This window comes from Dermacentor variabilis, chromosome 4, assembly GCF_050947875.1.
Source record: "Dermacentor variabilis isolate Ectoservices chromosome 4, ASM5094787v1, whole genome shotgun sequence".
Classification (NCBI taxonomy): Eukaryota; Metazoa; Arthropoda; class Arachnida; order Ixodida; family Ixodidae; genus Dermacentor; species Dermacentor variabilis.
In genome coordinates, this window is record NC_134571.1 from 49,298,569 (window position 1) to 49,326,564 (window position 27,996).

General features: G+C 42.7%; 1 protein-coding gene across 1 annotated transcript; it reads left to right on the forward strand.

Annotated features, from left to right (window-relative positions):
* Window positions 1–83: 83 nt before the first annotated feature.
* On the forward strand, window positions 84–27,996 carry LOC142579096 (cytochrome P450 3A14-like). The gene is made up of 14 exons (XM_075688964.1): window positions 84–147; window positions 2,843–2,939; window positions 3,732–3,784; window positions 3,916–4,012; window positions 7,070–7,195; window positions 10,010–10,247; window positions 10,940–11,070; window positions 15,576–15,663; window positions 18,935–19,004; window positions 19,356–19,464; window positions 20,174–20,265; window positions 21,615–21,755; window positions 26,419–26,581; window positions 27,762–27,996. Exons 1-14 carry the CDS (start codon window positions 89–91, stop codon window positions 27,849–27,851), a joined length of 1,554 nt encoding a protein of 517 aa, XP_075545079.1. The 5' UTR covers window positions 84–88; the 3' UTR covers window positions 27,852–27,996.

Consider the following 27,996-nt stretch of genomic DNA (forward strand, 5'->3'; position numbering starts at 1 on the left):
ACTCGCGAGAGGGCGCCACTCCTAATTCTCGCCGCTAATAGAAAGGCGCTGACCGCGGAGCTCGGGTTTATCGCTGACGTGCTTGAATATGTTCGTCACGGGCGCACTGCTGTTTCTCTCGGCTGGGCTACTGGCAGCGCTTCTCATGTGAGTTGAGGGAGGGCGGGCGGGTGTGCGTAAGTAGTAGGAACGGTTGGATGCCGCGCTGGCAAGAACTGAATTTAGGTGCCGTAATCAGGGTTTATTATTGACAAGCAAAACAGTGCATGTAAGTATGCAGTACTATCGCGCTCTGTGTACGAGTGCAACAGCGCATCTTGCGGCGCGAAGAGCCCCGAGACGGCACTGCGGCATTAGAGAAGCGTTATAGCACAAAAGTGAGAACAGCTTGAGCAAAACATGATTTTCGCGAGTTGGTTCATCTTGAATCTAAGCTGAAGCAGCGGGCCTTTTGCATATGCCTGTCATGGCAGGTGGTCCTTGTTCTTGTTTTTCGACAGGTTATAATTGGCTGGTGCTTCTTCAAATAAAGTTCTATTGGGTGTAAGGGCTAGCAGGAATCGGTTGGCGCAGGACAAGGTTAATTGGAGATCGCAGGGAGAGGACTACTTCCTGAAGTCGACATAAAGTAGGCTGCTGATGATGATGTTAGCCCTGTTTTGTTTGTTTTCTTGTATTTCTTGTCCCAGTCCCATTGCGCGACTCCAATTTACATTCAACCTAGGTGTTTTAGAAGATGTATACCATCAGCTTTCGCCGCAGCAGAAGACGTGGGTATTAATGCTCTGATGAAAAAAAAGAATGACTCGCCATGTTAATAAGGCTTTAAGGATGCAATTTTCTAACTTCATAGCCCCGAAAAAAGAAGGAATGAACGCCATGCACCATATTTTATGAGTTATGCTCTAAGTTGGACGGGGTATCTGGTTTGCGCCTACAATTTTGTCGGCGTTAAGGTTAGTTTAGGGTGCTGTTAAGGAAGCCTAATACGCCCTGTGTGGCTTGGCGAAGTAAGAGATTGTCTATCAATTAATCGAGACAAGCACATACGCCTGTGCGCTGTCGCATGCTCATGAATACATTACACGTGTATCTACACTTGCTACTACAAGACAGGCAGTACCCACCTGGACAAGCGCAAATACTCTCTGCTTGTCTACGCGCCGGGCGAGCCTTTTACGTACGTTCTTGTGACCTCGAACATGTCTCAGGTATTAACCTTGACAATAACCTCTCCACAAATTTATTTATCAAAGTGTAATGGAAAGGGCAAGAAACACTGTCGTTCCCTGGGTCCAGATAAAGAGAGCGCAACAATATATTGGTTTGACAAGCGTATGCGGAGACGCGAACGAGGGTGATATGAGAGCCCGCTAGCTAAAAGGAAGTCAAGGCCGGCCAACAAGTAGGGTCTGATAGCAGCGCCAGCGCTTCGAGGTCACTATCATCGTCGTAGTTTTCCGTCTTTCTTTCTTTCTTTTTTTTTGCACGTACGTACGCACAATAAATTCGGATTAAAGGTGCACACAGATAGATTCTAAAGCGAAATACTTAGGGAACATAGAAACAACGTCGACAAGGAGAATGGAGGCTTTCTTCGCCTTTACTGCAATATTTATGACTGCCGAACATTCGTCGCTTTTGTTTTTGATAACTTAAATTGTCGGGAAGAATTGTAACCAGCTAATCGGAGAGAGAACTGATATCAAAGGTATCGCGCTAAGAGAAAAATGACTTTAGAGAGAAAGCTTTTGGAGAAAATGAAAGGTTAATGCCTGGCGCATGTATGGCAGAATATGTATATAAGAAACAACCTGACGTCAATAAACGTTTAGTTGAAAGTAAGTGTTACGTGGCGCTGCCTCTCTCTCTCTCTCTCCCTGTTTATTCTTTATTATACGCCAGGTATGCGAAATTGAAGCACAAAGCTGAGCTGTTAATGAAGGAAGCGTTTGCTCCGAAAGGAATATTTTGGTACGCAGGCGAAAGCAATCCCTGTATGCGCAACATTCACATGCAGAAACAACAATATAAAATTTAGTTCTACTTCAACTTATTTTATATCCAATCCACTTTACCTTGTTATTAAAATATTATGTGAATGATAGAAAAGTAAGCACGCTCCCAAAACAAAATAGGGCATTGCCGCGACCACTGAGAAAAAGAAGCATTTATATTAGTACTTAAAAAGAAGTTTCAAGTAAGGTATATGCAAAACATAGGAGCAGTATTTCAGTAACGATCATTGAGACAAAAAAAAATTATATGCACATGTATGAAACACATTAGCAAAATTAAGCAGAAATCAACGTACCCTTAAAATAAAATTTCTTTAATAATAATTTTGGAACAGTGTAGGGTAGCCAACCGGATCTTTTTCTCTGGTTAACCTCCCTGCCTTTCCCCTTTCCTCTCTCTCTCTCTCTTTGAAGCCCAAAAAACTCGTAGCTTTATTTTCAACACTAGGCCCTTCATTGTATTCAATATAATACCGTCAATAGGTATGGCTAATGTGTGACATTATTTTATTTGGTGTGCTGTGGTGGTATTGAGCACATTGAGAATTGAGTATGAAGTACTGCTTATTACTATTATGTTTCTTTTTGTCTGAAGAAGCAGACTGGGATAATAGATTTGGTTTGGTCTCTGTGTGGAGTTTTTCAAGAATAGCGGCCCTCTGCTGTCAGATGCTGATTCTCCGATTACTTGCAGTATTTTTTTCAAAGCCCTCTAGCCAATCCAAGATAAGTTCACTGTCGTTTTTGACCGGTGATCTTCGTGTAATTATCTATGACTTCAAGAAAAGGATCGGTACTTAAGTTGTTTTTCTTTCTATTTCTAGATGGCGCCGGCGGCATTTCTCCTACTTCGAGAGAATTGGCATCCCAGGACCGAAACCTAGCCTAATCTGGGGGAATATCCGGGAGTACCACTCAATGGTAAGATTTACTAGACGGTGTTCATTCAATGATTCTCTTTAGGGCCACATTTAAGTCGTTGCTGCTACGATTTCTGAGAATTGCGATTCAAGTTTTTATCACCTCCAAACGGTGTCGAAGAGGCTTATCATCGAGGTTCAACAGTATTTAAAAGATGCAGCAAGAAAATGAACAAGAGCGTTAGAGGGACGTCGCAGGGGCTCGTCCCCCCCCCCCTCTTTTTTTAAATATAAGTAACTAGCGCACCACGCTGTACATGGGACATGGTTTCATAGGACTGAATTAGCAGAGCAATCAAACAATGACCGATGCTTGACCAATAGCATGAAGAAAAAGCGAGAACAATCGCAGCTTTGTTGTATTCTATTGAAGAGTAAAAACCTGTTTATTTAGCATGGAATGATACTTTTTAGCAGCGCTGATCACGAATCCATCAAGAAATCATGTCAAGAAATTGTACTAGAATAAGAAATATATACCAGGGGAAAGCTGAAGCTGATGCTACAAGTGAGACCAAGTTTTAAAATATATGTGATAGAACTCTTATTCATTGACCTGATGCCTTCGCTAATAATATTTTCGCCGGTTCGCCACAGATAGAGTAAACGCTAACCGAAGGCAACTACGAGTAGATTGCGATGGCCGTAAAAGCGAATTTTTTTCGCCAGAAGCAAAAGATGTCGACATTGGTACGAACATAAACTAGTTGCCAGCCCAAATATTTTTTTAGAGTGTATATGTGTTGTTTCTTCAGCAGCTGTCTCATGCTTTATTGGACTTATATTCCGACAGGAGATTTACAAGGTGATGGGAAAATGGCTTGACAAATACGGCGAAATATATGGGTAAGTTTTTGTAGAAGATATTCTCGACCAACTAACCGCTTTCCCACTGCACTCGAGACAGCTTTCGTAGGCTTGCGCTAATGGCGTAGCACTTCCAGGCGGCTTGGTACATATGCAATTTCACGACGCAGGTTCTACAACGGCGACGTTCCTATTGTTGTGACCAGCGACATAAACTTCGTAGAGCACGTCTTTGTTCGGAACTTTCAGAACTTCGTTGATCGGGGCGTAAGTATTCTGTAATGACGCTTTTCCTAATGTCTGGCTGCTGCGCTATTGCCGAGGTGCCATGTCGGTGGATTCGATGATATTTCATTTTGCAGTTTAATGTGATTAAAGTGGCACGAAATTGAATGGTGCCGAAGTATTTTGAAAACTATATCTCATTCACAGTAAAGCACAATCTAGACATACAATATTACCCCATTCGTTATTGTTACTTTTTTTGTTTCTGTGTCAGCTTGCTTTTCTTCGTGTACCAAATTGCTTATTTCTGTTTTACGTTGTATAGTCGCGTTTAATATCAATTGCGACGCGGTGCTCGTGAGTGAAGGGGCCCCAAGACCAGAGCACGTTGGTGGCCTTATTCATTGAAATTCATAGTAACACAGTGCAGCTTCACTGGACGTGAACAGAGAAGAATTTGACACACACATACACCGTACTGTCTGAATGCCAAATTGTTCTGTTCTCGTCCAGTTGTGTTACACTGTGTTATCACGAGCCACAAGACTGCTCGCAAGCGCCAACATACAAAACATTGGAGATCTGAGCCCCATTCTGACTACTGCTATTTGTGAAATAATTTGTTTTTGTATGTGAGCGCCTCCGTGTAGTCCTGGGGTGAGTTCAATCTCGCGTGCTGTGTTGCAGCTAATATAGCACGACTGGCAGCGTTGGGTTTATGCCGCATAAAGTCTACGAGGACTCATGTTGTCTGCAGTAGGTTACCTTGGATCGACTGATATTGGAACCGAAGACTAGCGTGTCGTTAATTTCTCTGCCCTTCCTCTCTTGTTTTCCCTTGATTTATTGATGGCATTGCACGTGTGTAAAATTATTCCATTGATGTGGCATATTTTTAAAGTATTTATATTATGTGGGAAGGACGAACTGGCGTTGCTTCAAGGTAAACATTTGGAAGCATGCTGTTCACCTTCAGTGCAGCTGATTGAAAGAGAACTGAAAACGTGCCCCTCCCATAAACAATGTCCTCGACATGGACGAGTGGCATAACAACTTAAATTTCGAGTGAGGGGACTCCATTTGAACGATAAAAAGCTGCAACAACTGCCGCAGTCACTGTTAACGTCTGGTTCCGGAGCGGTCATGAACCGACATTCATTCATTCATTCATTCATTCATTCAAATAACCTTATTCAGTGCCCTGCGATTTGGTGGGGTCGGCCTGCACCCCGCCTAGGTTTCTGCCAAGTGTTGTTGGCCTTTAGTGGCTTCGTCGGCTCGGTGGACGGCCCAGAGTTGGTGCTGCAGGTCCAAGCTGAGCAACGCAGACTCCCATCGAGCACGGAGGCAGTCACTGTTTGAGGCTTTATCAGCTTTATCCTCTATTACAGACGGACATTCCCATAGGATATGCTCCAGGGTGGCCCTAGAGTCGCAATGTCTGTACTTGTCCGTCGTGTACAAATCTTGGTGTATTAGGTGCATAATAGCTGGCCTCGGATAGGATCTGGTCTGTTACTGCCGCTATTCGACAGACTGGTTTTTGCTTAATTTTGAGTGCGGCGGCGGGAATGTACGTCTCTGCAATCTATGGTGTTGTTTAATTTCGTGAAACCTGGTTATTCCATCTTCCCACTCCCAATCATCGGTAGTGGGTGAGGCGGGGCTAACCGAGGCTCGGTCCTTAAGCTCTCGAGCCATGCGGTGCGCCGCCTCATTGCTACCGTCTGGTAGTGTGTGAGCGGTTGTCCAGATGAGATCGACACTTTTGTCGCCGCGGTTATCAGCTAATTTTAGGAGTCGTAGTGCCTCGGGGGAGATTCGATCGTTGGCGAAGTTTCGTATGGCCGTCTGGGAATCGCTGATGATTATGCTCGCTTGTGTTTGTGCTATGGCTAGCGCAACAGCTATTTCCTCTGCGGTTTCTGCGTGTAGCGTGTTGACTGCAGCGCTCGTCGTGCATTTTCCCTCGTAATTTATCACCGCTGCTGTGTAGGCGCACTTGTGTATGAATCTAGCTGCGTCTGCAAATGTGGTGTCCTTGCTGTTACCAAATTTCTTCTGTATATTGCGTGCCCTGCTGTCCCGTATACCCTGATGGTGGGTAGGATGCATATTCTTGGGTATTAGAGGGATGGTTATCATGTCTTTGACGTGTCTGGGCATATCTACTTTGACGCCATGTCTACCTTGGGGGTTTTCAAATTTGTATCCCCATGCCATATGTTGAGCATTGAAATCCCCCCTCCCCCCACCCCCCATCACTAAGGCTCTGCCTTCTGTGATTGTGAGAGTCTTGCGGAGTAGCAATCGGAAATTGGTACGTTTGTTTCTTGGGTTACTATAGACATTAAGGAGAAATAGACTTTGATTGTTTTTTCTGGTAGGTATTCACTTGATTAATATAACGTCTACATCCGCAATGCCTGTATCATTCTGAACAACCGTGTAGGCACGTTTGAATAGGTGCTGACAGCTCTCGTCTCGCCGTCGGCACTACAGAATGATCTATACCCGGATAAGTTGGCCTTACAGTGTGGCTCCTGTAGCATTATGACATCAAGATATTCCTTATTAATTGTGTTGACTTTTTAACATAACCTCTTGCCTTGAAAATGTTATGACATAACAGTATGTGTATGTTTTACAGTAACAGAGACAGGAAGGAACAGTTAGGAAAAGTTGCGAAACGTGTACCGAGAGAAAACCGCAGTCGAGGACGGGAGAGAATAGATAGTCTGACAAAATTAGCAGATTTGCTGGCATGAGGGGGGGGGGGGTCAGCTGGCGCAAGACAGGCGTAATTCGAGATAGCTGCATGGGTGTTGTCATGGAGTGAACAAAGGTAAGTTGATAAGGAGGACGATTACGATGACGTCGACTACGACGACGATGATGATGGAGATGACTAGGAAGGCTACTTCCGGCTTTACTAGGGTGCTTCGTGGGTGCTGTTTAACAAGCTGAAGATATCTAATCAGTCATAATGCAGCAGTAGCAAGTTGTAGTCATAGATGCTGCCCTGGTTGCGTAATGCGTTCAGATAAAACGTTTCGTTCGACAATTACAGAGGTGTAACGAATATTCTCGTTTTTCCAGAACACAATGGTGACCGACAAAAATCACCCTGTGTTGAAGAACTCCATCTTACACGCTGGCGGCCTCCCGTGGAAAAGCATCCGGTCATGTGTTGCGCAGGGCTTCAGTAGCAGCAAGCTAAAACAGGTGCCCTGTCAAGTTTTTCAGTAAACATTTTCGCTAGGTATGCAGATGTGTTTTGACGGACAGACATGTTACCTTGTGTGCCTCATTTATAGTGTCACAACAATCTAAAACAGCAACACTTAAGAGCTATCTCTTGTCAGTGAAATTTTCATTGGAATTTCACGAAACTTCGATAGCTCTGTGGCTATTGCATTGCGCTGCTGAGTGCGAGGTCACGGGTGCCATCTCGGCAGCGGCAGGTGCATTGTGATGGAGGAAGGATGCAAAAACACTCTTGTTCCGTGCATTGTATGCAGGGTAAGGAGCCACAGGCGGTCCCAAAAAGAATCCGGAATCCTCCGCTATGGAATGCCTCATAATCATACCACAGTTTGGCACGTAAAATCCTAGAAAAGTTAATTTTTTTATGAGACAAGTGTTCGGAATGCAGCCGCCACAGCCGGGATTGAAGCTGCAATTGGAATCGAAACTACGACTTCGAACTCAGCAGTGCGATGCCATAGGCACTCAGCTACCGAGGCTAGTTGTTGATAGCATAGATATTGTAAGCCGATTGGGAATCTAATCTACCTGCAGAAAGGGTCCTTGGTAGCCATCTCGTACGTACGATTCATGTGCCGCTCATAGATACCTCTTTTTGGATTTGGCGAAGCATCAAGATGAGTGGAAGGTAGTAAGGGGCAATTTGTCAAATGTTGACTCAACTCAATTCCCCAAATTACGACTCACGGCGAATTTGATGAACGAACGATGAAGCCATTTCAGTAAACAGTTAACGTGCTCCGGAGGTATTTCTAAGCGGACAAAGGGTCTATGCTGGATCATGCGAGGTGTCATTGATGCTTCATGGCAACCATATATGGTAACCATTGCTTTTGTTATCAACGCACATGGCTTTGAGTCATTGACGATATGCTTTTGGCCTGGGCTTCACCAAAGCACTGCGCTAAATGTGTGTGCTGGGCGAAATATGTATACAGGGTGGTAGATTAAACTAATCGAAATAAAAATCGGGGCAAATTTTTAAAGCAAACATGACAAAACTATGAACTTGGAACTGACGAGAATGTATAGAGTCGCGTGCGATATGACTTGCAACAGCCTTGTTCGTGGTCGATGGGGCTCCAGGGCTGCGCGGCGGCTCTGACGTGTGAAATAGCAGTTTCATAAATACCACTAATTGAAGCTGTGTTTAAGTATGGAACCTACCCTGTGTCTGTGCAGCCGTACAGTCTTGGAGCCCCTTCAACCACGGGCACCGGAGTTGCATGTAGGGTATTACAGCGTCTACTAGTATAGTTAGCATAGAGGCCTTAGTTATAGGATGGCTGCTGCACGTAGTCTATTTTCGTCTCAGAAGCTAGAGAAAACCGCAACCTTGATATTCCTTGTCGGATGTCGTGCATAGAAATACCGGATGTTTCACATATGTTGAATCAATATTTAAAACATGGTACGTTTTAAGGGATTGCCATTTGTCGTCGTGATTCACTCACAGATTTTTTGGAGTGCTATAATACTTAACAAAGTTTATTAAGCAAGGTTTTGAAAATCAGTTTTACACTAAAAGTTTGGATAAATATTTGTGGAGGAGAATCATAAATTCACAATGAAGTTGTTCCCATGACGGATATTTTACGTGTTCGCCTTACCGGCCTCTTAAGAAAACTGAGGAATATGAAAAAAAAAAAAACAACAACGTATCTTTAGATTTGTGCATTCGGTTTACAGTACTTTCAACCTCGTTTCCAAAGAACAACGTACGCATGGCCGCATTAAGAGAAACGTAATCAATCAGCACTGGCCTATCGTTTTTCATTAGTACGATCGCGATGAGGGCTAGTTGGTTCACATATAGAACTGAGTGTGAACAGTGCGAATAAAACAAGGAGACGAAGAAACAAATAGTCTGAGTTTCATAAATGCAATCAATACAAGATCGGCTAGACTATACGTGTTAGGAATGTACATAGGTACATTCTCGTACAAAGAAAGACTGAATGAATGAATGAAACCTTTATTTGAAGCAGTGACTTGTCAGTCGAGGTGGGAGGGTCCCTTATTCCAGGAACCCTCTGGCTTGGATCACCCTCCGGGCCCGGGCGACGAGTTAGCGCTGGTCGACCAGGTCCAGCTTGGAAATCACAGCCTCGCACGTTTCACGTGGGAGGCTGCGATCTCTAATGAAAGAAAGAAGAGAAACAGCGCAACGGTATTGAGCCCGGTGTCAACAGCGCTTGTGTATGGTATTTATTTCTTTGTGTCCTTGTTTTAGTCGTTCTGTTCAACCTTAGCTATAAATATCGCTTGTCATTTTGGACCATGGCAGATTTCTATATTTACAACTACGGACTGACTCATCCTGGCTGGTCATGGTCGACCGCTTCTTTCTACCGTGGAGACGCAGCCTTAGAACTTTGATCTTTTTGGAAACACAATTGAGAACGCTTCAAAGTAGACGTTCAGGCCCGCTATTTCATGGAATTTCTTCAGAGCCAGCGCAAAAGCTGGCATACGCAAAGAACTTCATGGTGCGTTTCAGAGCACGCGCTAAAGCTTTTCTATTCAAACGCGTGCCCTAAAGCAGATATTCAAAATTTTACACCAATAAACTCAGCTAACAATTTAAGTAATCACACCGCAAGAAATATTCTGAGTAAGTTAGCACGACTTGGAACGGTACGCCGTTTGTCTTAATGGCTTATGGTGCGTCTCCTTCAAGTTCGTTTATCTTGATTACGAAGCCAAAACAAGTGCGCCATTCTAGATAAGTAGTGAATGCACCCCATACAGTGCAAGCGTTCTAAACTCTAGATGATGCCACACATTGAAGAAGATGCAAGCATCTTCATCAAGTCTCTTGAGCAGTACGCGGACACCGGAGAAGAGGTGAACATGCTTCGCAAGTTTGAAGAACTCTCCATGGACTACATAGCCCGAGGATCATTTGGTATCGATGAACGCTTTCAAGGGAAGCCTGACCATCCACTCATGGCCATCGCCAAGGCTACCCTGAGGGGTGTTATGAAGGGACCTTTTCATATGATCGCACGTGAGTCCATACTTTGCCCAAGACAAATATTTACCCTTCTTCAATTCATTATGTATGACCAAGGTGTTGTGTAGTGTCACTTGGTGCTGTTTTTCGCACTATTTTATCCTTGACAATGGTACGCCAACTGGCCTACGCATCTACACTTCTGAAGGAATTCCGGATCACCTATATTTATCGTTCAATTAACGGTCTGCAGTAGAACGTTCTCAAAATCGAAAGCCATTAGCTTGACTTTCGACGAAAAGGACGCTATCGCAGAGGCGTGTCTAAACGGTCGCGAGGGGCAAGGCACCCAAAATTTCCTCCAGCTCCCACCATCATCCCCTCCTAACGCTATAAAGTGACAGTAACTAGAGGCCTGTAAAATCATGGTCAGTGAACTCCCCCACCCTATCCATTGAATAAAACAGTCTCTCGTATGACGCATCACTTTTCCCATCCCCTCGTACAGGGTAGCCAACCGGAGAAAATCTCTGCTCAAACTCCTCTCCTTTCACTTGCCTTGCTCTATCTGTGGCACCGCCCCTGCAATATCATGCTGCAGACACTGAGTTTCCCTGAAGGCTGATATATGAACTATTGTGTAACAAGGATCTCCAATAAATGTTCACTAAAAAATTCCTCTGAAGGAGCTGAACCGTTGTGAACACTCACTGGAACGCAGCTTTTCATAAATGTTTTCTCTTTAGAGAGCACGACCTCATTTGGGGCGCTCATGAAGCCTCTCTACTGGGTTTCACTTGCCCTTGGAGAATTTTCCTTTGAAGACCTGAATGAACAGACAGCCAAGGTGATTCAGCTGAGAAAGGGCGATCCCTCGGTGAGTGCAAAGCTTGCGCCATTCGTGAATCAGGAATTGCATCTGTAGATGGAAGGAATAATGTTGCCCACTCGTGTGCACCGTGTGTATCGTGTAACTAAAACCAGAATTTAAAATTCAAGTGATATACCTGATTAGACGAATGATTCTAGCATGATATTGTTTGCAGTTGTCTTGAGTTACGCAACATAATTTTTGAAGTGCCTTCACCTAACTTATTAGTCCCATTTCTCTCTGCAAAATTTTAAATATTCTTTTTTGGGCAGAAGTCGTATTTGAAAAGTTCTAGAGCGTGCTCAGAAACACTCAATAAAGTGGCTTTTATGACGTTACCTTTCACGCGGTTCTTTTTTTTTTTACGGGGCTCCCAAAAAAGCCCCCGAGATATGTAGAATAGTAACCTCACTGAGCGCTTGTGGATCTGGGTAGCAGCGCTCTCTATCGTGTTTCAATGAAGCTACGGCCGCACGTCTATCGAAAGCCTACGATTGTGTTTGCACCAAAGAGTTGCCTGCAACAAGTAATAGGGGAAACACTGGTGGTGTGATCGTTAAGCCACCAAGAGAATGGTGGTTCGCGCATGGACTTCTGAAGTTCGTGTCGCTTCGTTTATTACGCTTTATATACCTTCATTGACCTAAACTTCAAGGCAATTTATGCTTTTCTTAAAATACAGAAGGCAATAAGACTCTGCGAGCAAGCATAACCGCTGCTAACTGCAGTGGTGCTGCTTGCGTATGGGTCCGTTCCGTATTGGTTTATACATCGGTATATTGTGCTACACGTCTTGTTTTCGAATGCTGCTGTCGGACAGTTTCAATAATGTTTATTAATGCGCTAGCATTCTTTTTATCTTTCACGCTCTTTCCGATGGCTATTTATCTATGTTTTTATGTTCATATCTAACCGTTTTTTCATCTACTTGAGTCACTGGGTATTCAGTTATCGAATGGGCAGATCATCAGGCTGCTGTGTGGGTTCGTAAAACAACCTTACGATCAGGGTTCGTGAAACAACCTTCATACGAACTTGGGTCCATGGGTATGTGGCACTGTGCACACAGGCGCCACTCTTCGCCGAACATCTTTCCCACGCTGACATAGGTGACTGTAGACGCGGGACTGGGTAGGTGCTCCGGTTCGAATAAAACTCTTTGACGCCTACTTGAAGCACTGGGTATGTACCAATTGGTCAGTGCCAGTCGCCCATAAACTCCTTGGATGCCAACCTGAGTCACTGGTTATCTGCCAGGAGGTGCGTGCCGTTCTTCATTAAAACTTCTTAACGCCAAGTTGGCTAACTAGGTGTATGTGCCACTGGGAATGTGCTGCTCTACAATGACGGAAAAGATCGTATAAATTTCTCCAATGCTTAGCGGAAACGAGCCCACGTAAGAAGCGTTGCTCAAGGACAGCAACCCGATAAATGAGCAGGCTGCGCCACAAATGCAATTCGTATGTTGGGCTTTGCCACGAACGGCTTGGATGCAAATGCTTTAGCGAACTGTGCCATGAATTCAATATATATGTGCGGCTCTTCAATGAACCTCTCGTCAACTTGATCACTATGTGCCACTGTGTGTGCGGCAAGCGAGAGAACGATTCTCTGCGTTCGCACGCACCGGCGCGCCATGCATTTCGGGGGCCACTCTGGAGGCTTTGCACTGGCGGCGCTACATGGCGCCGAATGTTGTTAGAGATGCGTGAAATAAGGATCCCGCTTCAGTATGCGCCTAATATATAACTCGTCTCGATGGTGGCAGTACACCCTATCGCTATATTGAAACCATGCTAACGCATTACCACCTACAGTCATCGTGAGATGGGTACTGTCGCAATTTATTAGATATGTATAATGGAGTACTTTGTTGAAAATAATCAATATGCAAAGCAAGTTTAGGCGAATCCATGTGCTAACCACTATTCCCATGCTGGCTGAACCACTCTACTTGCAGCTCCAGTAAGTGCTAGCGCTACAGTTGTCTCTATAGTTAATTGCATGAAACTTCATAGTTTGCGTCCGCGTTCAGCGCTGCCTTATCATTAGGCCGGTAGCGGATTTAGATCTTCACAACCATGGTGGGGATGTACACTGGATAACCTGACGAGTACTTTTCTTTTGCGATTGACAAGCGCGCTTCGTTCTTTCGAAACACTATTGAGAGCGCTGCAATACAGATGCGCAAGCACGCTCTGAAATGTTTTGACATCTTTCTTTATTTTTCATATTTCGTGGGCCATATTCAGCACTCACCGAAAAAAAAGACGTAAATTATAGCGTAAGAGCCGGAACAACAGCTTCATTAGGTATTTCTGAGTATGCTCTACAACATTTCAAATACAACCTGCGCTATAAAACACACATGTAAAATTTTGCATGTATAGATGTAACTGATTAGATAACTCATTGCCTTTCACCAAATGGTTTGAGTAACTGAAGATGACTATAGACAATATACTGTCGGCATTTTTGTCAAACGCATATTACTACATATTTAAAGCTCGGTTCTAGCTACGTGAAATGGCCGTCGTATATTCATATTGCATCCATTCGCAGGTGATAAACGAACTGTTGCGACTGGTATAATTCCTTGCTGGGCTCATAGTGAAACCAACATGAGCAAACCAGTGCAAAATGTGGAAGGAAAAAATTGAAGCCATAGGAGCGTTCCGCAAGGGTGTTGTAATAGCGGCAAGGCATGTCGCTTCCCTTTTTGTTTCCATATTTTAGCGCTGAATTTCGTCAACGCTAATATATGATAGAGAGCATGATGGTAAGATTAGCGGATAATAACGATAGATTGTGATGCGCTTGCTCATACTTGCACTTGAGAATGACCTTGTCAGTCTGTCTTAATAATTACTTAGGTTGCTGGATAGCACGATACTTAGCTTTACGAAAACAATACGTGGCTGTTAACGACTGCGTCTCTGATACACTAGATGCACTCAGGATTACCACAAGGGTCGGTGCTCGGTCCATTGCTGTTTTTGGTTTATATCAATGATATCTATTTATAAGTGCAACTACCTGTAAAGGTCCTACTTTTTGCGGACGATTGTGTTCTTTATATCAGAATAAATGAACACGCTGATCAAGTCAGACTAAATGATGCATTGCATTCAACCAGTGCATAGTGTGATCAATGGGGCTTGAAGCTTAATACTTCGAAAACGACAAGCATACCATTTACTAACAAAAACGAACCTTTGGGATTTGCTTACACCATTGAAAATGCTGAAGTGAAAAAAAAAACTACGCAGGTGAATTATTCGAGCATTACACGGACTAGTAATTTAGGTTGAGAAAGTGATTTACATAATATGTGTAGTAACGCACTGAAAAGCTGGCATTTTTAAAAGGAAAACTACGTCATGTGTCACCTGCTGTAAAGTTAAATAAGATAAGAAGCTCTCATTAGGCCAAAATTAGAATATGCGGACCTAATATGGAGTCCGTATCAACAATATTTAATTAAAAAAATAAAGAGGGTTCAGAACTTAGCCTTGAGATGTATCTATTCTACCCATTCGTATTTCCCGAGCGTATCAGTTCTTCGTGATAAGGCAAAGATGAAAAAAACTCGATCATCGCAGGATGGTATCCAGATTAAACTTAATCTATCAACTTTACCATGGTCACCTACAAATACCGCGTGAACGTCCCCTAACCAAGCCGGCAATGCGCTTTGACCGTACACAACCGTACACAACACAACAAAACAGTCACGAAACCATTCGGTCACCTTAGCATGCATCCATATTCTCTGTTTCCTCTTGCTATTTCACTATGGAATAAATTACTACAAGAAGTAGTTAACGCTAATACAACACAATCGTTCGTTCATCTTGTGAATGGGTTTTCTTTTAATTAATAGCATCCTGCACACAGGGAACGAAAATAATTAATTATCGTCTGTGTGTAGTACCAAAATCAGGTACAATGATGAATTGAGTCATCTGTTGTGCGTTCATGGTTTATCACTACCTTGTTGTTGAGTTGCGAACTACAACTATTGTTCCTATTTCATATTTATTGTTGACATATCTCAATTACAAAGGGTGATGTCCCTGTATATAATTTCAAATTGTTTATTGTCCTGAATTTTCTATTTTTCGATTTCTAGCCTTGTTTATTACCATCGATGTAACCACTCTGCTTGGGCCCGAATAGGGCCTGCAGTATTTGTAAATAAATAAATAAATTAAGAAATAATTCCTCCAATTATTAACTGAGAAGCCCATGTGCTGTCGGGCGTCCAGAAGCCTGTGCTTTAATCCACTCGTGACCCTACGATCTGTTGAATTAATGGATCTTAGATGCAATTAGTCCACCGCGTGTATCGAGAATTCAAGGAACGCCCCAGTAATACAACAAAAAGCAGTATTCACATTCTTTCTTGAGTGAAAGCAGCCAGATCACTGGGGCCAAGCGAAAATTTTCAACGTGATCTGTTGCCTTGTGGGAAACGAGGTTATGCAATTTTTTTTTCAATCCCGTGACAGCTGCGAAAGCATGACGTCTTGCAAAATCTCCTCGACGCGGAGTACATCGAAGCAGAAGAGGAACGTGGCGATAACAAAGTTGGAAATGGTGACTATGTAAATTCGTGTCCCTTTGATAGCCTTTTCTGTCATGCTGCGTAACTGTTCAAATTGAGGAATATAACTAAGGATGTCATCACGGTAGCATTCAAAGAAAAAGGACGTATATATATATATATATATATATATATATATATATATATATATATATATATATATATATATATATATATATATATATAAGACATTTGCGTGTTGTCGCATAATATGCAGCATTCTGATGATGATGATGATGAAAAACTTTATTTATCCCTCTTTAAAGGGAAGGGGGCAATGGAATAGAGGGTGGGAGGAGGAACTACTTGAAGTAGGGCTCCTTTATCCTCTCATTCTGAATACAAATGGTGCAAAACACTAACTTCCTCAGCTGCTCAGCAAGCTACATTTAGCATAAATTATGTAATCTTTGGAAGAGCTATAATGGAAGAGGTAACAGAATACGACTGGGCACGAGAAAACACACTTCGTGATATACCAACGCAAATCTTTAATTAAATAGTGTTCGTCAAAAGAGACTTAAAGGCGTTGTGCATAACACAAAACGTAAGGTTAATCTTTAAAAAATGGTTGGCCTCAAGAAGCAAACGACTGCTAAGGTGATATCAAAACCAGTATCTTAAGTGGCAGATAGTCGCGAAGCATTTGTTGTAGCAACGCAACCTCTTGTAGCAACGGCACTTTTCGGGAACTGAAAATAACCTTTAACTCAAACTAATGTATAGAAATAGCTAAGTACATTTCGGGGAGCGAAGCGGGGTATTGGAGCGGCTATCAGATAGTGACGAATTTCACCGTACCTAACTCCATTAGGGATCAAGTGATCTGAAGGGTTATCGTGGTTTCTAATAGAGAAACCACGGTCATACGATTAGGTCATCAAAAATATGTAGAAAACAAAGAATTTAAATTACTACATCAAATGCGTATTAACCAGCATACTGTAATTCATTATATTCGAATTTTTCCTAATGCTTGAGGACCCTTGTCGCCCCAAACACTCGCAAAATTATTCTTACTGTAAGAATACACAGAGCGCAGGATTGGAAGGTGGGGAAGGTGATTCCACTCTACAAAACAGGTACTAAACATTCCCCACTGAACTATCGACCTATTTCCTTAACCAGTATACCATGCAAAATTATCGAGCATGTTCTGTCTTCTCATATTGCCGACTTCTTAGAAGAAAACTCCTTTTTTTCTGAGTTTCAACACGGCTTCCGCAAAACATATTCATGTGACACCCAACTAGTATCATTCACGCATAAACTAAACCTATTGCTTGACCACTCTTCAGTTGCAGATCAAATTTTTTTGGACTTCGCAAAAGCGTTCCATAAAGTGTGCCACGGCTTATTAATCTACAAACTGCAACAACTAAACCTTGACCCTAAAATTCTGTACTGGATTGAGGTTTTCCTCACTAACCGTTCACAGTTCGTTTCAGCTAACGAAGTAACATCTAATCTGAGTCCTGTTTATTCAGGTGTACCACAAGGCTCCGTGCTTGGACCCCTCCTATTTCTGATATATATTAACGACTTACCTTCCTGTGTTTCATCTCAAATTCACCTATTTGCTGACGACTGCGTAATTTACACCGAAATAACTCGCGACGAGGATGTTACCAGGCTTCAAGCTGACCTTAACGCCGTTTCTGCATGGTGCAATTCATGGTTAATGGAATTAAATGTTAACAAGTGTAAATTCATGCGTGTATCTCGAACTACCAGTGAACCACCTGTGTATTCCCTTAATAACGCTCCATTAGAATTGGTAACAACTTACAAGTACCTTGGCCTTCACATCACCTCTGATCTTACTTGGACTACTCACATCACCCATATAATAAGTAACGCTAACAGAATGCTAGGTTACTTACGACGCAACTTTTCCAAGGCACCTTCTTCCTTAAAATTAATCCTCTATAAAACTCTAATACGACCTAAACTTGAGTATGCTGCTTCAATCTGGGATCCAGGTCAAGTAAACCTAATGCACTCACTGGAAATGGCTCAGAATAACTCAACTCGTTTCATTCTTTCTAACTATAATAGAACCGCGAGTATCAGTGCCATGAAATCTAGCCTTAACCTACCGTCCTTGTCATCACGTCGAAAATTGTTCCGTTTGTGCCTTTTTCATAAGTTTTTTCATCACCCGCTGCTACGCAACAAACTTATTTCTCCGCCTCCGTATGTATCGCCCAGACTAGACCACATTCATAAGGTCGGCATTTCATTTTGCAGATCCAACGCTTTTTTGCAGTCATTTGTACCACGCACTTCCAATGAGTGGAATCACCTCCCCGCCTCGATAGCCACTATCGCAGATCCCCTATTATTCAAGAATGCCATAGCTAGCACTGTATAACTAGGAACCTTTTTTTCATATTGTTCAACCTGTACTCACAAACGCCTTAGCTAACATTGTATATCTAAATGCCATTTGTTAAATGGTCTTGTTTATACATATTTATATACATAATTTTCTGCACTAGTAACTCCTGTTTGTTGAATTTACCCATTTTGCTTGTAACCACTCCCCTCTATAATGCCGTAATGGCCCTGAGGGTATGATAAATAAATAAATAAATAAATAAATTCACCTACAGCCTTCGCTGTACTTCAAGCAATCGACCTGTTACCTTCAGAAAATGTGTTGTCTATAACCAGGTCGAGAGGGCTGATGCTATTTATGAATTCTTAGCTGGGACATTGTGCCACTGTCTGCTTGCCTAGATGTCGAGCGCAAGTCGTTTTGCTAGAACCATCTAGCTATTAAAAATGCAAGAAAATAAAAGGGATCACGATGTCCCCGCGATTGTCAGGGCTTACGATTGTGACCGTGAGTTGCTTGTGACTTCTAACAGAATCAATATTTTCATGGTTTGTACTCTTCTATTGCGAGTCTTCTCTGTAACGAACTGCCATTAAACAGTCCTGTGGCACCCACTGTTGCGTGTGTTACTTTAGTTTCCGTGCATACACATTTATGAAATTCCAGAGACTGGTCATTTCATATTTGAGATTTATTTGTTTACTTATATATACATCACCGATTACAATCGGAGCACTGCTTGATGAGAGGGGAAGTACAACAAAATTACATAGAGCATAAAAAGGGAAATAAGCGACGTCATACATGACTGCAATAAATAGTATACAATATTGAACACAGAACTTTAAAAGAAGTTAGAGTATAAATTCTCTCGGAATGTTACGACGAACGAGTTAAAATAAATTGTCCGTGCTCTCTTTCAGGAAGTACCAGAAAGAGGGTTCTGACCACCGAAGAAATTATAACGAGCGCTGCAGTGCTTTTCATTGGCGGGTAAGAATTAAAAGCACACCTGACGTTATGCGTAAAGAACGAGTAATTGAATTCTGGTTGCCTCTCATGCTAATCACCATTGTGAGAATTTACTTTAACAGATGTGGTCTCAAGACACAATCAAATCCTGAATTGAAAAATGCGGTGATGCCTAGATTAGTTCACAAGAAAGAATAAGCAACGTAGTCCTTAAAGAGAACGACCGTCTGATATAGACTAACGCAAACACATTGATGATAGATACAGTGCCAAGCAACATTGTGATTCAGCGTAGTTTCTTTGCAGAATGTAAATTGCCTGCGTTGAATGATGATACATTAGATGAAACTAACGCAGCTTGAATAAATGCAGGTTTGAAACTACAGCAACGGCCTTGAGTTACATAGCCTACTGCCTCGCGAAACACCCGGATGTCCAGGAGAAGCTTCGGCGCGAAGTCGTCGATGCCGTCGGTACAGACGTAAGTGACGCTGGTTTTATGATGAGATGGAGGTCGGGCTCTTCGATCTTCTTAAAGTTGAGGATATAAAACACTTCTTGCGGACACGGAAATGTATGTGCGTTTTTTATGTTAGAAAAGGTGATCTCTTCATTTTGAAACAAGAATTCGTTGTTTACAAAGCGATGAGATCCCGCGAAATGAAGTCACATTTCGACTGGCTATTCCAAGCAAAAAGAACCGTCCACCTCTTCGAACAATCACCAAGTATCGCTGTGTTAACTTGATAGGCGGTGAGGAAAGTTAATGTGAGGCCGATGCTGCATACGTGTGGGGACGTGTGCACACTTTGTCTCTCATTCCGCGCTATTTGCGAAGTGGTGACAAAGATTTACTACTTTCTCCTCGTCAGGTTAAGTATCGAAAATGTACTTAAAGTAGCACCACTAATGGATGCTTTGAGATTGCTCCCAGACACTCACTGTTTCGCGCTTAATTTGGACACCGAGGATGCTTAGCTACTTAGTTTTTCTATCCACCTTGCTGAGCACAGAAAACGAGGTTTTCAGCCCGAACTAACTTAAGAACTCTTCCTGACTGCCTCCCATTATTCTATGTGAAGGTAAAGGAAATGAAGTTTCGGTTTCAGATTAAGTTTTCAATGATATAGTTATGTGATACTTGTGAAACCTTGAATACTGTACGAAATTACTTATATTGTCATTTTTAGGGCTCCCCGGACTATGAAACAATCATGAAGAAGTTGAAATACCTGGAATACGTAGTGGATGAAACACTACGACTTTATCCTCCATCAGTATCGTGAGTATACTCGGTGTGAAAAACTGCGAACAACTCATACCGACGAACTAGGCTTGGTATCAAATTGCGCGCTTATTATCTGCTGAGCAGGACAGCTGAGCAGCTTGATTAGTTGACTCAATAGTAACCTTGTAGAGTTGGTGGGAAAAGCAAAATAATGCACACCTACTCACAAAACGGTCCGTTCTCTATAAAGGGTGAGGAATTGTGTTATGCAGTTGGCCCTTGCATGAAAAAAAGAGAAGTTCTGCAGTTTCAGGTGGCAAAACAAAAGCAAAGTATTATGAAGATGCACGCCGTAGCGCAAGACTCCATAATAATTTTTCGTTGCCTGGGTTTCATTAACGCGCACGCAATGCACGGTACAGGGACGTTTTCGCATTAAACCCCGTCGCAATGCGGCGGCCGTGGCCGGTGTTGAGCCCGCTCCCGCAAGCTGCGCAGCGTAACGCCATAGGCACTCGGCTACCATGGTGGGCGTTGACCGTTGCACAACTGCTTTGTGTTGAACCGCTGACACAAATGTTTCTTGCGCCCAGAACAATAGCAAATCTCCAACAACTTTCCTGCATTTCATTCAGACCCCGTATTGAAAAGCTACTGTCAAAATATTTGCTTGATAGGAAAGATTTTCGTTTACATTAGATGAAAATATATTTACATGTAAATAAATAGCTTGACTGAGGATCAACAGGGCAATAAAAACAGGTGGTCCAATTCGACGTAAAAACGTTTATGATGCACCGGTTTTCTCAAATAGGACTATTAAATTGATCTGATCTTTTTACTATAGCAGCGCATCGCTCAGAAGTAAAATAATAATGATTATTTGCAAAGAATTACGTTCAGCAATTTTTTAACCGAGTGACGGAGCGTTTTATAATCGTAGTATTGGATAGCAATGCCTTAGACTCCCTAGATCCCCAATGTTGCAACCACAGCTCACCTACTGTACGTAAACATAAGCACCTCGGTGAACCATTTCTGCAATTATTCAGCGACATCTTGTTTTGAATGCTAAATTTATTTCTAAGCTAAGTGAGGCAAAACTGCTAGCTCGCTCTGGTTCCCTTCTATTGAATGAATAATAGTTCACAACGGGTGTAAAAGCCCATGTCTCCTGACTTACGAAATAAAGTACGTTTTTACAATTTTAATTGTTGTTCAAGCTGTCAGAGCCTTTTTGAAGCGTTGTTTATGCTGCTAACGGAGCTGGAAAATGATTCACCAAGAAGTTACTTTATATAGTTAAAGACTTAGCGGTAAATTCATGATTCGTTTTGTCTGCAGAAATATACATGATATACAGATCTACTGCATCTGTTATACCATGAAATGTTCGTTTGCAGGGGTGTGAATCGACAGGCAAAAGAAGACTTCGAATACAATGGCATCAAGTACAAGGCAGGTACAAACGTCATGGCAGCGTTGTACCAGATACATAGAGACCCACGATATTTTTCGAACCCTCTGGAGTTTAAACCCGACAGGTGAGGGAACTTACTACTTACTCTACTGACACTACTTCTAACGCAAGCTTGTGGACCGCATTCAATATATTGGCAAAGAAAGTGCGCTACTCAGGGAATAAAGTTCAGAATAAGTGAAACACAATAAGGGACCTTATTGCTTGTTTGAAAAAGAAGCGCATGCTACACTTTACCACTTGAAAGCAACGAAAGCATTAGGGAGAAATTCAAACATTTTGCTTTTTCGAAGGAGACATGTTTTAAGCTTATTTCAGATAATAGTATTTACATGAAACTACGAATTGTCCTTTGGCTGCTCAGTTCGGAGCCAGAGGGGCTCAGAGTAAGGCTGTGTTCGAATATCCTTATTTCCTATAGACGGCTCAATAAATGGTTAAGTGGACAGCGACCGTCTTGACTCAAGCTATAATTGTGACGAAGTCGGCTAGAAAAACAGCTTCACGGATAGAGCGTCGAGATAAAAAAATAAAAATAAAGGAAGAAATGCAAGGCCATTCAGCCCTTCGGCGGTGGATGACTAGCGGAGCTGTAAACATCGTGGTTAGAAAAGTTTTGGTAAATGCTTTATCGCATGACTCATTCACACTTAGTGACGATGGTCCCAATGGCTTTGTGGTCGGCATGATATGCACTGATCGGTATGCTCGTAACAGTGGACACATTCTTTGATGATGTCAAATCGATGCACGCAAAGTGAGTAGCCATGGACCTTTCGACACCGCATGTCGAAATCGAAGCAACTTTTGCAGCTCTTCGCCACATTCTCCGATTCCCGACACACGTCGTCCCGTCTTGCCTGCGCTTACGTTCACCCTCTCGGGCACGATCTTCGGTGGTGTTTGCCGAGTACCACCGCCGATTGTACTCTCGTCTAAGCGTCGTTGCGCTTCGTAAGCGAGATGCTCTTCGGGAGCCCTAAACACGCATGGCCTCCCCATGGCAACTCATAACACTGCCCAACTAGGTCCTTGACAGAGTCGCAGCAGAGTTTAGACGAGAACAAGCATTGTTTTCTCCGAGGCAGCCGATGGCAGTTTTCGACATGCTGTTCTGTATGCTGTTGGCGTGATTCCAAAGAATGTAAGCACTGTTTGCTTCGCTTTGCTGAGTTCTTGTAGCGTCTGCCTTACAGGGCTGTGAACCATTGTACGTCGGCTTATGCCGGTATGAGCCATCACTCACGATAGCTTCGTGTGCGGATACGAAAGTTCTATGGTACCCTATCCATATGCAGGTATGAGCAATTAATAATGATAGTTTATGTGTGCGGACAAGAACATTCTATGGTACCCTAGTTAGGCAGCATGTTACGCTCTTGTAGCGCGTGAAGACGACAGCCTGCTGCCGATTTGGTAATGCATTAAGTTATATGATCGAAGGGCTCAGACTAGTTGTGAGACATAACGAACGGCACTGTGAAGGAAACGTACGACAAGTCGTTGTCTGCGACCTTTGGCCTGTTGTCTACATGCCATCTCTCACCGTCGTGTTGCTGCTTCCACAGTTCGGCTTCTTCGACTCGTTTTCGACCTTTAGCTGCGGCTTCGCGCGTTCGTATAGCGGGGTCAGACTCGTACCAAGCACGTTTCTCTTCGACTCTATGTTGCGTCGTCTCAGAAGGGAAACAGCACTCGCGGTCGAGCGCCTTGCTCCCGCCACTACGCACTGCTCAGCTCGTTTCTCGATTGGCGAGCATCCTAGGCCGTAGGGTACTTCCGAGAGGGGTATGCAATGTTTTATTGATGGTTCAGATGCTTGTTTTGGGCCTGTTCTTTATTGAAACCTATGCTGCTCTGCGTTGTGTATGGGTGAGTTCAATAAATGTATGCTCTCTTTGCTTCACCTAGCTGAGTGTTTGTAGTCTCTGCCTTAAGGGGGTATGAGCCATTGTTGCTGATGATAATTTTTGTACCACTCGACTAGACACCGCGTTTTGAGGCGTTGCAACGAGCAACTTCCTGTTTTCGCTTGAAAAGAACGAAGCGAGCTACTTTGTTGTCCGAACAAACCCCCATCGTGGGTAGGAGCCACACGTGATAGGCTACAACACCAACAAGATGGCAGCTTGGCAGAATGCTTGGAAACTCGACGGGAAGGCTGGCTGTGCACAACAAAACGTAGTCACGCTTTCCACTGCGCTTATTGTAATGTACGTTCTGTTTTTCGAAGGTTCGCACAAGCAAAGCCTTTAAATACAGCTATGATATATGTATTTCTTAGGTCTTACTTGTCAACGCGAGGTGGCGCCTATAGTCGCAGAGACGTTTGCGAGATCACGATGCCTTAAAACACGCACCTATAAAACGAGATATGAGAGGGAAAAAGAAGCTTGGGCTTGCTGCGGTAAAGCTAAGGAAACGATGGAGAATGTTTTATTACAATGTGTAGGTATCTGCGCAGCTGTAGATTTAGGCACCACTGGCCTCCTTGAAGCCCTTGGGTTCAGCGTGAGCAGGGGGAAAGTAAACATGTACGAAATAGATATTAGTAACAGGTGATTGGAAGATAGGAGGAAGAAAAGCAGGGAAACGACAAGAAACGGAGACCTAGAAAAACAAAGTTCTCAATTAGGGGTCAGAAAATTTGGTTATGGGAATTCAGCGTCGTTTTCTTTCGTTTTCTTGTTTTTCTTCTTTAACCTAGGTAGGACGTTAGGCAGTATAATAGCAAGAGATTGGTGGCGCAACCCATCGCCCCTTTCCAAAGGGGACGCAATAACATACATACATACATACATACATACATACATACATACATACATACATACATACATACATACATACATACATACATACATACATACATACATACATACATACATACATACACACATACATACACACATACATACATACATACATACATACATACATACATACATACATACATACATACATACATACATACATACATAAAGCCATCCATCTATCCGTCCGTCCGTCCGTCCGTCCGTCCATCCATCTATCCATCCATCCCTCCATCCATCCATCCATCCATCCATCCATCGATCCAGCCATCCGTTTTCCAGACGCATTCCATTACTTGGAATTGAAGCTGTTTTCTTAGCTGTCAACTTCGACTACCTCAAGTGCTGGTCAGAATTAGAGCACACTCTAAAATGAAGAAGAATAAGAGTTCCTTCTGTGTCACACAGATGTTATCTACAGCCATATGAAGCCTTTCTGAACACGTCTATTGGCTTTTGTAACTTTAAGCCTAAAATGGCCTCGAAACGTTTTCCTCAGAACAATTGTTATTGTTTATAGGTTTATATATTTCATAATTCTTGACTGATTAAGATGCGTCCAACGCAGAAGTGATAGTGATTAAGAGAGGACATAAACGGGCCCATGGAGAGAGAACAACGGTGATGTGTTGTTAGCGATGGCGCAACCATGACTGGAATTGTGCGTGGATGTGACTGAATAAATTGAGTCAGTCCCCGCTTGGTAGAATAACTCCAACAAGTTAGGTTAGCCGAAGCACCCAGCTTTGTGCCTTATTAAAAGTGGGACTGCAAGAATACAGATTTCAAGTGCATTGATTTCACAAACACGCCTTTCACAAACGATAAAGGCGTAGCTGTTTTGTTAGGTTCTTAATATAGCATTATAGCAGAATGGGGAAATTGAGATGGCTTAATGAGAAAAACAAAAGCCAACCTGAAAATTTTGCTAAGACTATAACTTCTTGCACCGCTACTAAGAAGCGCGCTTTAGTTTGTTGTGCTACGAACTTAATATCGCCAGTGCAATCCAACGTATGGGACAAGTTCAAGCTACCTTTAGGAAATTGCAGATACAAGACCTGATAAAACTGACCTAAGAAGGAAATGTCCTAGAAATATTACCTCGCTGGTATTTTCACTCTACAGTCAGGTACCACATTTAGGTGTACACAGATTGCTTGCACCAGAATGAAAGTTCCACATCCGCCTGATACACAGCCGGCACTTGGATTGTTAGCGCAAGAATGAAATGAAGCAAAAGGAGTGAGAATGAGGATAACACAAAGACAGTGGACATGGTCGAGTGCTTACATCAGCTGATTTACTTAAGAGACAGAACGATGCTGGAAGATATCCAAATGCGCACGCGTGCAGCGCTTACGTCATAAACACAACGTCATGTCAGAAAACTAGAATTCGCTAGCAAAGAGATACGCTTGTCACTAATATAATCCGTGCCTTTTTTTCACAATGTGATCACCTTCCAAAATTTCCTCTCCCAACGTATCATCACTTGTGCCTGGTATTAGTCTTGTGAAGCCGTGGTTAACATTTGAAAACGCTAAAATGCCTTACGTGGAATATAACTAACTTGTACAACTGCAAGTCTTATTCTACACAGCCACTATGATAGATCCAGGAGTGCTCAAATAACCTTACTGTACGTCTTCCACGACCTTTCTTCTACGTTCTATTTTGTGGCAAGCTTTTTGAAGCAGGCCTATGTTTTTATGTACGGGCACCACTCATGACGCCAACGTGTCCTATACATATTCAACGAAGTAAACAGAACACAAACAAACAAACAAACAAACAAACAAACAAACAAACAAACAAACAAACAAACAAACAAAGGGACGTTGCTAAAAAATATCCAACGTTTGGAAACGTTACTTTGCAGCTTCATCGTGCACATTTTCGTTTCATGCCGCGCAGGTTTTCCCCGGGAAACGAGGCCTCGATTACGAAAGCAGCATTCATGCCCTTTGGCGTCGGGCCTCGCAACTGCGTCGCAATGAGGCTGGCATTGCTAAAGGTGAAGTACACTGTGGCCAAGATGGTGCAGAAGTACCGCATGGAACTAGGCCCCTCTCAGAAGGTGAGGATCATTTCACTGCACTACCGAGACGGAGTCTGCAAACCTCACTGCTTCAGCTTACTTTTATTATCTCTGTCAAGGGTTTATACGGAGCTCTGCGTTTGTAGTTTTCGATCGACTTATCTAGTACAAAGTCGATGTTCAGCGGAAAACCAATACATAGCGTCTATACTTGTACATTCTAGTCACTGAGTATGCACTGCATCGCGGGACTGAGGACGGGCAGTGCAATGGGGTGACGGTATGCACTAAAGAAACATGGCTCAGCTTAGGAATTTGCCAGCTCGAGCTGTTTATCTATAGTGCGTTTAATGCGTGTGCTATTTGCCCCTTCGCTTCGCAAAGAGCAGGTAAACAAAAACGGCAGAATGCGCTCGTTATTTATTTGTTTGTATATACATACATACACACACACACACACACAGGCATATATATATATATATATATATATATATATATATATATATATATATATATATATATATATATATATATATATTTATTGAAATTTTTCAACATAGCCTACAGGACTAATGAGGAGCATTGAGTAAGGAGGGCAAGACAGGTTCACACGTGCATACCGCAAACATGAGTAGAAATCATGGGCACAAGACAAGGTTACAGATAAAAAATATTCGGTAAGAATCAAAGTATCTCATAAATTTTACTACGTACATTGCTCGCGCACATAATGAAACGTCGTTTATAGCATGAAAAAAAAAATACTAACAATCATTAGAATGAATGTTAAATCTCTACGGCTTTCACAATTGTAATAACTTCAGAAAGTCAGAAACCTCTTGATTAGTATAGGGCAAAGGCAGCCTGACAAGTCCTATTGAGCAATGTTGATTCACTGAAGCCCTCAAAGTAGGGTTCTTGCAGCTCCTTATCATTCACCTTCAAGAAGATTGTATCCGTAAGGAGCTGCACATTGCTAAATATGCTAAAGAACTGGTGAAGAAAGCTACTGCTGAGTATGAGGTTACGTCTTTCGGTTCAACGTGGCGGGCCACCACATTCCGTTAGAGGCGGAGTGCGAAAACAAGCGCATACGATTTAAGAGCACGTTCGAAAGCGCAAGCTTGTTAGAATTAATTCGGAGCCCAAGCTGAGTTTTTTGTTTTGTTTGTGCTGTTTCCATAAAATGGTATCCGATGCCTATTCTACAACCTTGTAGGGAACCATGGAGCTGGGCCAATATGCGATGGTATCAACGCCAGCAAGAGGGCCCTGGATTGTCCTACACAGTTTGGCGAATGAACATTGAGACAATTCATTCTCTGAGGGGGCGTTTTAAATGGCCTCCCCATGGCATACGTATGGAGTTGTTCATTTCTATCCCTTGTCATCACTGCGTATGTGGCTTGGTCATGTGCATAAACATCAGTTCTCTAATAAATATTCTTAAGTGT

Coding starts and splice junctions, on each gene's coding strand:
- LOC142579096 (XM_075688964.1), top strand. CDS start 89: ATGTTCGTCACGGGCGCACTGCTGTTTCTCTCGGCTGGGCTACTGGCA. Junction 3,785..3,915: donor AAATACGGCGAAATATATGG/GTAAGTTTTTGT, acceptor TTCACGACGCAG/GTTCTACAACGGCGACGTTC. Junction 19,005..19,355: donor GCAGTGCTTTTCATTGGCGG/GTAAGAATTAAA, acceptor GAATAAATGCAG/GTTTGAAACTACAGCAACGG.